The 10,594-nt window shown below is 52.0% G+C and overlaps 4 protein-coding genes across 4 annotated transcripts; 3 read left to right on the forward strand and 1 right to left on the reverse strand.

The window, feature by feature from the left end:
* Positions 1–3: 3 nt before the first annotated feature.
* On the forward strand, positions 4–1,407 carry UHO2_02571 (uncharacterized protein; the record flags this gene model as incomplete). Its single annotated transcript, XM_041555359.1, has 1 exon — positions 4–1,407. The coding sequence occupies one exon, from the start codon at positions 4–6 to the stop codon at positions 1,405–1,407; it is 1,404 nt and encodes a 467-aa protein (XP_041411293.1).
* Positions 1,408–1,462: 55 nt separating this feature from the next.
* UHO2_02572 (uncharacterized protein) lies at positions 1,463–2,383 on the reverse strand (the record flags this gene model as incomplete). Its single annotated transcript, XM_041555360.1, has 1 exon — positions 1,463–2,383. One exon carries the CDS (start codon positions 2,381–2,383, stop codon positions 1,463–1,465), a length of 921 nt encoding a protein of 306 aa, XP_041411294.1.
* Positions 2,384–3,867: 1,484 nt separating this feature from the next.
* UHO2_02573 (uncharacterized protein) lies at positions 3,868–7,533 on the forward strand (the record flags this gene model as incomplete). Its single annotated transcript, XM_041555361.1, has 3 exons — positions 3,868–4,526; positions 4,618–6,637; positions 6,913–7,533. 3 exons carry the CDS (start codon positions 3,868–3,870, stop codon positions 7,531–7,533), a joined length of 3,300 nt encoding a protein of 1,099 aa, XP_041411295.1.
* A 627-nt stretch (positions 7,534–8,160) lies between these two features.
* UHO2_02574 (uncharacterized protein) lies at positions 8,161–10,385 on the forward strand (the record flags this gene model as incomplete). The annotated part of the gene is made up of 2 exons (XM_041555362.1): positions 8,161–8,212; positions 8,314–10,385. The coding sequence occupies 2 exons, from the start codon at positions 8,161–8,163 to the stop codon at positions 10,383–10,385; spliced, it is 2,124 nt and encodes a 707-aa protein (XP_041411296.1).
* Between the last annotated feature and the right edge of the window lie 209 nt (positions 10,386–10,594).

Consider the following 10,594-nt stretch of genomic DNA (forward strand, 5'->3'; position numbering starts at 1 on the left):
AAGATGGCAGGCGTTCAGATGACAGTCAGTGCCATCCCGGCGTTTCCAACCCAGCTCCCATTCAATATAAGCGCGCCACCACTGCCACCCATTGTCAACGCAACGTGGCGTCACCGTTTCCCACCACCCGAAGATCTTGTCGTCATCTCTGCGCGACGCATCAACTCGATCCTTCCTGAATTAATCACCGCGTCCATGTCTCTCGGCCTCGTAGTCTCGGACTGGTCCATTCATCTTCCGTGGGAATGGAAGCTCATCTCTCGACGTCGTAAATGGAAGCTCTCTCACATTGCCTATTTCGCATCACGGATCGGTGGTCTTGGCTTCTCCATCACTGCCGTCCTTCATTCTGTTGTCGGTAACATTGCAGGAGGACCGATGGAGCTGGGAGCCGCACGATGGGACTACGCCAACTTTGCATGCCAAGCGGATCGTCGAGCGAGTATCTTCTTCTCCGTCATCTCGATCGCTGGTAGTTCCGCTATCCTCCTCCTTCGATGCCTGGCCTTGTATCGCTTCCACATCATCGCCGTCATCTCTCTCGGATTGCTATGGCTAGCGACACCAGCGTTCCTTATCGTCAACATGTTTGTTCTCACCAGTCAGAGCAAACGGAATGGGATTAGCGCTTGCGACCCAAGCCCTCCGAAAAGAACCGGGTTTGGCAATCCGATCATCTATATGATGCCGTGGTTCTTTCTTCCTGTTTTCGACTCTACCATCCTCGTCCTCTCATTGATTGGACTGCGACGAGCATCGCATCGAAGGAGGTTCTCGCCACTGGAACGTATGTTTCGAAAGGACAATATTGTATACTACGCCATTGTCTTCCTCTGCGTCATCCCCATTCCGATTTGGTACCTCTGTCAGCAGAGGGATGGAAGGATGATGCCGTATCTTAACCTTTACGTGGGCCTCTCCAGCATTCTTTCGTGCCGGTTGTTTATCAATCTTTGGAAGGCGATCGGGAGAGAGCTCGCCTTGGCACATACATTCGGCAGCAACACGCAGGAGCATTATCGAGTGGGTACAAGTATGGAACAAGCCACAGCTGGATTAGTTGCTTCGAAGAATACTTTGCCAGATTCGACTGCTTCAAGTCAAGTCAATGGCCCAGAGTCGGTGATAGATCCAAGTAGTTCCACGGATAGCAGCCTAGTTGATGCCTCACCTCTAGCCGAAAAAGACTCCATACCGGCATCAGTAGAGACAAAGCCATCACCAGCAGTCTCATCGACACAAAGCCTCCACACGTCTAGCAACACAACACGACTGCGAAGAATAGTTCCAGATTGGACAGACGTCGATCCTGATCTTGCCTTCAGTTTGAACGGTGACTTCTATGGAAATACTAACTCAATATCGTACGATTATCAGTCTCGGGCAATGCGGTCTACACCTTATTAAACTGTCTTGGAGTTGCACTTTTGTATACTAGCTTCCACACACTCTTGAAAAGGATTTATTCTTCTCCCTCTTGCTGACTCTGAGTGACGATCTCAACAACATCCTCCAGGGTTGTGATAGTTCTTTCTCGTACAAAAGCCAACTCTTGCTCGCTGTTGCGTTCTCCACTGATCTTTTGCCACGGTTGGTTGCTTTCTTTCCCACTATCCCTCTGTAGCCAAGCCGCTTGTAGACCAGCATCGGTTGCCCCCCAGAAATCTTCGTACAGCTGATCACCCACGTAGAGGACATGCTCTGGCCTCAACTGTGCTCCTTCATCAGTTGAAATGGTGGCCGAAGCTCGACGTACGGCAGCGTGGAAAAAACGTGGATTTGGCTTAGAGCATTTCTCAAAGTACGAAAGTGTCGGACCTGGTCTCGGTCTTCCCAACGATGGCAAGGGATTCATATCTAGCTCCATAAACCGTTTCAAGTGGAACATCTTCAGTACTAACGAGATCCTCGAATCACTATTCGTTGCCAACCCCACCTTTACCGTTTCACCTTTACTGTTCTTGATCTGGGTGAGTTTGTGGAGCGTGGGAACAACGTCTGGAAACAAATGATATGCTTCCCTAGTGCCAAACCGCCTAACCAGGCTCTCTGATAGCCGTATGATGTTCTGCTCGTACTGGTTCGTTGTAACTTTGGAATGTAGACTGGGGTGGAAGGTGCGTTTGACTACAACCCTCCACCAATCGTCGGGGTCAGCGATGTTGGTTTCGAGTCCATAATTCGGATGCTCCTGGGAAGTTGTACGGAAGGCTTGTTTGAAAGCGGATTTGACATCGGCATCGATGACGGCGAGACCGTGGGCGCGGGCTACAGAGGCGTATTGAAGATGTGGGGCGGATTGGGGAGTGATGAGCGTGTCGAATGCATCGAAGAGGACCAAGCGAATGGGAGATGGGATGGAGTTCGGGAATCTCATGCTCATTGCCTATCCGGGCTTTGGTGGCTGAACTCGACGGATATTGTCAGCCGGAAAACTCGAGCGGTTGATGATGCGATGCAACCGATCTGTGTAGTGAGAGAATGTGAAGAAGTTTAGTCCCGATAACGTAGTTCACGTACATGTCAAATTCACGTAGGTCTCGGATTGGAAGTGGCCGGGGGACTTGGGAGTTTCTGGACTCAAAATTGCTGAAACAGCCAAGTCCCCCTCTCAATCTCGAAATTTTGAGGCAGCAGCTCCACTATGATTCTCACACTTTTCTTTAGTTGAAGATGCGACGGAATTACCAGGAGCTTAGCCGAGATGCGAGAAAGCTGAGTCGCCGAGAGAGCGAGGGACGTGCATGCATGGCCGACGTGTGGCGACCAATCAGAAGAAGTTCGCGGGAGACAACGCCGAGGCACAGATAAGACAACGCCGAGGTAACACATGGCACGCCCAGCTAGCGGGCGACAACAGAGCTACTCAAGCATGAGACAAAGGTATATATACAGACAGTCCTGTAGTCATAGTTCACTAGAAATCTCAAGCATTGCATCTACCATACACCTGTGCGAAAGGAGCTAGAACGTAGCCCGGACGAAGCGGTGTATCGCATAACTTCAACTTCTTTTCTCGTCTTGAACTTGTCTTGATCTCATCTCCATACACTCCGTTATGTGGTATCGTCTCAGTTGAGATGAGAACGAGTGGCTTGCGGTTGACCTGCGAACAGATGGGTGTGCCAGTGCTTTGGGTCCCGCCGGCAAATGCGTGCGAGCGAGCTTTCAGCGACTACGAGAAGATAGTCTGCTGCGTGCCGTGCGCTTCACCGATACAGCCGAGCACAGATGCGTTGCCGTTACCATTCTTGCTGAACATTGCCGGTCACTACCGTCCCCGTCCCGCTGACATTGTGGGAGCATGTCATAAACTTTCTCGATGCTCACGTATCGGTCTTTCGTTCCAAGGAAAGGCGCATTTGACAGATCTCATTGTGGTATGTAGCCGAATGCAGGAGGAGGAGGGGGCCACAGCTCTTCGAGCCTAACTCGATCAGAACTCCCCACACAGAAAGGTGTAAGAGTCTATTTTAGATGCCATTCTTCTTGAGAGATATCCTTCCTCTCACACCATAAGCGCTCTCATTATCCCAAAGGGCCACCAACACCATCTTGCTCGGCTGCTGCTACATACGGCTTTTACGTTGTCCTTTCCCTGTCATCAACCCACCGGATCAGCTACTTCGCCTCTCAACGTCTCACTTGAACGTGTCGAGCTTCACGCTTCGAGTTGGCCGGCGTCTTGGCATACAGCTTCCGGCAGGATCGCTTCAAGAATACAACACGGGGGCCCAAACGGCTATAGAAAGAGTGCCCAAGAACATCTGATCACTGCTCTTCTCCAAGACTTCATCGAAGGAAGCTACTTCAAACACCAAGATTTACAAGCCTATCTCGTCATGTCTTCGCATCAAGTCGCACGCTATGACCATTTCACCAGCGCAAGGCAGTGCCAACCTGCTCGCCCCCTTCGCAGGCCGCTGGAGCTTTAACGCTCTCATCGACGACCTCATCTCCCAGTCCTACGACGAACCCTGCATCTCGTACGTCAAATCTACCGATCCCTTCGAATGGCAACATGTCACCGGGACCCTCCTCGACCGATGCATTCGAGCTACTACCGCCTACTATGCCGACCGCATCGGAGTACGACGAAAGGACCAGCCTTGTAGGCAGATCGGAGTGTTCTCCGACTCGAGTTTTGACCTCTCGGTCACAGAGATGGCGTTGATTCGCCTGGGTTATGGAGTCGTTCTTATCCCGCCAAACAACTCGGTCCCTGCTGTTGTGCACTTGCTTAAGAGCACCAATTCGACGGTTCTTGTGTATGGAAAGGGGAAGGAGGGGGCAGCTAAGCAGGTGTGTCAGCTGCTGCAGGCTGAGATGGAGGGAATGAAGGAAGATGTAGTGCTGGTGGAGGTGAACCGGGTGGAAGAAGCTATTGCGTCTCATCAATTACCAGCACCGACGAAAGAGCGAGATCCGTACCAGTCCGAAGTGCCATACGAACAGCAGGCACAGGAGCCTTCCTTTACGCTTCACTCTAGTGGCAGTACTGGTCTTCCTAAGCCTTATACCTATTCGTGAGTACAATCTTCCATCCATCATCAGCGACTCGATGGAGTGTAGCCATTACTGACATACTTATACCTCATATCCTTCTTGGATCTACAGACACGAGGCATACCTAAACATAATCGCCGACTACATGCCCTACGACGCACTGTGCACTGCCCCCCTCTATCACGGCTTTGCATGCGCAGTTGCATGGCGACAAATCATCCACCATCGCCATCTCTACATCTACTCCGCCACCATCCGTCCCGATCTCGTCAGCAAAGCAGCCCGTCATAGTACTGCCGAAATCATCTACGCTGTCCCCTTCACATTCAAAATGCTCAGCGAAGACGAAGAGAGTCTTGATGTGTTGCGAAGCATCAAGTTGTGCTGTTACAGCGGAGCGCCGTGTCCCGTCGAGGTAGGCGACATGCTCGTCGCGAACGGTGTAAACCTTGTTGCTTTCCTGGGCGCTACAGAGATGGGACAGATCATGGACAGTATTCGAAACTTTTCAACAGACAAAGGCTGGAACGTCATGCGTCCCAGCGAACGTTGCGCACCTTACCTAAAGTTCGAAAATGTCGGCACCACTGATGAAGGCCCCTACGAAATGGTCTACATGAAAGGCTGGAAAGCTTTGTCTAAAGTCAACCGTCCCGATGGGAGTTATGCTTCTGGTGATCACTATAGTATTGTTCGTAACGAGGACGGGTCTATCCGCGGCTATGTCTATCTGGGTCGAGGTGACGATACTTTGGTTCATCTCAACGGAGAGAAGACTAATCCAGTGCCGATGGAGCAAAGTATCACGTCTTCGCCTCTGCTTCGTGACTGTCTGGTCTTTGGCGCTGGAAGGCAGTGTACTGGTGCACTCATTGTTCCTTCCGAGCAGGTTTGGCAACCGTACGCGGGCTTTCCAGAAGAGGAGAGGCAGAGGGGGCTCAAGAAACAGATCGAACCGCTGCTGCGAGAGGTCAACGCTCAGTGTCCATCGCATTCTCGGCTCGTACCGGAGATGATCCGATTCTTATCACCCGAAAAGCGCTTCCCTGTGGCAGATAAGGGAAGTGTGAAGAGGGCACCAGCTAACTCTATGTTTTCTGGGGAGATTAATCAGTTGTACATAGAGCTCGATCTGGGTACTTCCACACCTGACGAGGCTAAAGTTTCGGTTCACTCGAAGGAGCAGCTGAGGACACTGTTGAAGGAGGTGTTGGAGCGTTTCCTAGAGCTGGAATTGGATGGGAAGGAGAGTGTTGATCTGACCAGTTTGGGTGTGGAATCGGTGATGGACAGTCAGATTCGAAGTCAGATCCATCGAAGCGTTCGTATGCCAGCGCCTCTTCCGAACACTATTATGTTCCAGCATCCTACTTTGCACAAATTGACGGATGCTGTGCTTCAGCATGTACGAGGTTGGTCGCAGAATAGGCTTGCTCATGGGAACAGAAAGATGGAGCAGGAGGAAAGGACGTATGAGCTGCTCAAAGAGTTGCGCTCGAAGCTCAAGCCTCGCAATTCCAAGTTGGCGGAGCAACCACATCGTCTTGAGAAGGAGATCATCGTACTGACGGGTGCAACCGGCTCACTTGGTGCACATGTCGTCGACCAGCTTCGTCGCAAGCAGACCGTTAGCCAGATCATTTGTCTCAACCGTGCTGCTAATCATCAGGAGGCTGCGAAACGCACACGAGACTCGCTCGAAGCTCGTGGTCTCCCACCATTGGAAGAAGGTTCCAGCACCGAAGTCGTCTCCCTCGCTGTAGACCTCAGCAAAGATAACCTCGGACTGTCGCGGCAAGGATACGCCGAAATCTCCAGCAAAGTCACTTGTGTAATCCACAACGGTTGGCCAGTCAACTTCAACATGTCCGTCGACTCCTTCCAGAGCGTTCTCGAAGGTTCCGTTCAGCTTATGAACCTCGCAGGTCAAAGCACGGGCACTGCCACGCCTCGATTCATTTTCTCATCCTCCGTCTCTGTCGCTCTAGACTACCCCGGCACTGTCATCCCGGAAACGAGCTTCGACAATCTGGAAAACACAGCTTCAATGGGCTACGCCCAGTCAAAATGGATCGTCGAAAACCTGTGCCGGGATGCAGAGACGCTCATTGGAGGTGGGTTGAAATCTGTCGTCATGCAATTGAAGATAACAATTAATATACGGCGTTATCGGGGTCACGATCAGACTCCCTTTGCCACAGCCGTATGTTCTATGTAATGCTTAGTTTTCGTAGTGTGAGACTAAATGACAAACACACATATATATACTCCATTCACCGCTCTGATCCCATCCGAGGCAGGGTGTGTTCCTTCATTTGTACCCCTGTGTTGCTATGATACCGGGTGCCACTGTGCTGTCACCATGACAACAATTGCGTACCTCATTGTGCTCCTCGCTTATGTGAGCCTCCCGTATCTCGATGTCTCGGCCGTAACACGTGCACCTTGCTTGAGATGCCGACGCATCTTCAACTCATGCGCATTGGCCAAGTGGTGGGAGACCGAGAGAAAGGAATTTGGAACGAGACCGAAGCTCAACCTCTCATGCTTAAGAGTGCTCAGACGATCGGGTGTATCCCTGGCGATGCTGATGATTTGTATTGGTTGCCTGTCGACGTTGCTGGTCTCATCACAGCTCAACTCACTACAGCTCAGCTAGGAAGGGATTGCGAGCTGGTGCATGCGGTAAGCGACGAAGCAATGCCATGGAAGAAGGCACTGGGCACCTTAGCAGAGGAGCAGAATCTGGGAAAGACGTTCGAAGCGGTGCCCTACACAGAGTGGCTGAAGCGGCTGGAGGGGTCGGATCAAAACCCCTCGCGGAATCCGATGATCAAGTTGCTCGATCACTTCAAAGCTATGCAAGGGGTGGAGGGGAGGATGGGTAAGTTTGAAACAAAGCGATTGAGGGAGATTTTCGCTTCATCATCGGTGGAGAAGGAAATTGCTGAGGGGCTTCGAGCGTACAAGCCCGAGTATCTAACTGCTACGGTGGCTACTTGGAGGAAGTCGGGCTTCCTTGAGTAGACGTCATTTCGCCCACCTGCTCAGTCTGCTTTCGCGAATCATAGAAATGATATCGCTTTTCTTTTCAGAGTGGCGCACATACTTGTGCTCTGAGCTCATCGCCTTTCGTCAGTGTGTCTTTGATTCTCTGGATTCCGCAAGAAAGGAGCCCACTCAGTGTCGGAGGGGCAAGCGTGCAATGCTCATCGCTTCACTATCGGTCAACGGTGGACATTTGGTGGGACGCCAACCCCTGAAAATGTTGAGGCGACCTGGGTGGGAGCATTGACTATCAGTGGGAGACACGAGGATCGGGACCTCTTTTGTTCGAGGCGGACCCACAAATGAAGCTGTCCTTGCCGGTGATACGGATATGAAATACAGTCGCCGATGTGTGGTGTGGCGCTGAGACTTCGGATGAGGAGCTCCATCGCCAAGCACCCACTTCACCGAGAGGTGACGTGCTTGTTTAGTCGCGTGTACGATGGCTGGGTGGGTCTGGGAAAAGGTGAGAAGAGATATAAGCTGACCTCAGCCCAGACCCCATTCGCTTTCTTTATCCTCACCCTTCAACCCGCTTCCCCCCGCTTCCCCCATCCCCATCCCCATCCCCAACACAAAACACTCGCTCGAGGATCAACTTTCAATATGAAGCTCACTTTCGTGGCTCTGGCTTTGGCCTTGGCTGCTACCGCACAGTGTAAGTCACTTCTGTATGCTGTGTGACGCGTTCGACACGTAGCGACACACGCTCATGCTATCATCTCACCACTTTGTTTTTCATCGTCACGTCAACAACAGGCGGAACTATCCCCAAGATCGTTGATGATGATCCCAGCATGATTGGTGCCGGTTCTAAGCCTGTGATGCACGATGAGACACGCGAGCTCCGATACCGCAAGGGCCCTCAGACTACCGACGGTACTGGATCTACCCTTCATTCTGGCCTCACCGTTCAGCTCGACTCCAGGCCCAAGTCCAAGTGCATGTACGACATGAACACCTTTGTCGAGTCCAACCTCAACTACGGCACTGATGGTGGTCTTTACGCTGAGATGATCCGAAACCGCGCGTTCCAGTCTGCCGCCGACGCCGTCTTTGGTGCGGGCAAGAACGACGCCATTGGTTCTGGCTCTTTAACCGCTTGGCAGCCCGTAGCCGATTCCAAGCTCGATCTCGTCGCCGATAAGCCTCTCTCTGCTGCTTTGCCCAAGTCTGCCAAGATCACTTGCACGTCGGGTGTCCCTTGCGGTCTCAAGAACCTCGGCTTCTTCGGTATGCCCGTTGAGGCTGGTGAAACATACAACGCCAGCTTCTACATTCGTACCGAAAAGCCTGCGAAGCTCAGCCTCACCTACGGTCTTTACAACGTCGATCTCACCCAGAGATACGCCGAGAGAAATGAGATTGTCGAGGTTAACGGCCACTGGACTCCCGTCCACAGTGTTTTTTCGCCTCGGGTCGGTGCCAAGGATATCAACAATGTTTTCGCTATCAAGACCGACAGCAGTATCGAGTCGTTCCAGATCAACCTTGTTAGTCTTTTCCCCGTTCCTTACCCCGATACCGTTGCTAGGCGCGATCTTGCCGAGAAGTTCCTCAAGTTCAAGCCCAAGGCTATCCGATGGCCTGGTGGTAACGACCTTACTGGTGCCACGATCGAATCTCGCTTCCGGTGGGAAAAAACCATTGGTCCCCTCGAGGACCGACCTGGTCGGCTGGGCAACTGGGCTGGCTGGAACACCGACGGCCTTGGCGTTGTCGAGATGTACAACTTCATCTCTAAGATGGGAGCTCGTCTCATCGTTGGTCTCTGGGCTGGTGTTGATGCCAACGGCAAGTCGGTTCCCCTTAAGGACCTTGAGCCTTATGTTCAGGAGCAGGTCGACTTTGTCCACTTCTTGCTTGACACTAAAGGCAAGTTCGCCGAACTTCGTTTCAATAGCGGTGGTCCTAAGCAGCCTTACGACGTTCAGGCCTTCATGATCGGAAACGAAGGTGGACTCAAGCCTGATGTTGACTACCAGACCCGATTCGACATGATCACCAACCGTCTCAAGAAGGAGTTTGCCGGCTACAAGGGCTTCGATGAGATCGACCTCATTGCTTCCGCCGCTGTTACCGTCCCCACTGGCTACAAGTATCGAGTCGACCTTCTCAACCAGCCCATCTACGGCATTCCTTCCGACTTCATCGAAAGGTACCACATGTATGACGATGCCTCTCGTACCAACAACACCGTGTTCTACAGCATGGAGTTCGCCGTTATCAACTCTGGCATGGAAGCCGATGACAACGTCTGGTTCGGTCCTGGTCGACTCCACCACTCCATCCTCCAAGGATCTCTTGCCGAGTCGGTCTTCATCCTGGGTATGGAGAACAACTGTGACATCGTCCGTGGTGCCGCATATGCTCCTGAACTCTCTAACGAGTCGGATGACCGGGCTTCACAGTCTACTCCCGGCTTGCTCGAGTTCGACACCACCAAGGTTATCAGTTCGACCTCTTGGTTGATGCAGAGCCTCATCTCTGCCAACCGCATCAGCCAGAACTTGGCCATCAAGAACAGCAAGGAGCTCGAAAAAGCTAAGATCTACGTCTCCGCCGGTCTTGATGACAAGAACAATGTGGTGGTCAAGTTGGTCAACTACAGCGAGAAACCTACCTACGTGAACATCGATGCTGGTGTGCAGTTGGGCGCTGATACTCGGTGCAAGGAGGTGGCGGGTGAAGGTCCGTTGGACTCGAACACTCTGAAGAAGCAGAGCGTTAAGACTGCTACTTGCACTGCTAAGGCTACCGGTAAGCTGGTCTCGGTCGAGTTGAAGAAGTGGTCGTTTACTGTGATCACTGCCGGGACCGCTAGCAAGTAAACAACCTCGTCATGATCGGTCTCGAACTAGATGATGGCTTCGAGTCGTGATTCTTCTTGATGCTTTGTTCCTTTCCTGTCTCGGTCTTTTATCCGCGTTGTCATTCACTTAACTCCATTTATGATGGTTTGCATCAACTCGAATGCACATCGAGACTGTTCCTAGTGCGTGTCGAGTGTGAAGCAATTGGTGGGACATAGTTGAAGATA

This window comes from Ustilago hordei (assembly GCF_900519145.1).
Source record: "Ustilago hordei strain Uho2 genome assembly, contig: UHO2_contig_04, whole genome shotgun sequence".
Taxonomy (NCBI): domain Eukaryota; kingdom Fungi; phylum Basidiomycota; class Ustilaginomycetes; order Ustilaginales; family Ustilaginaceae; genus Ustilago; species Ustilago hordei.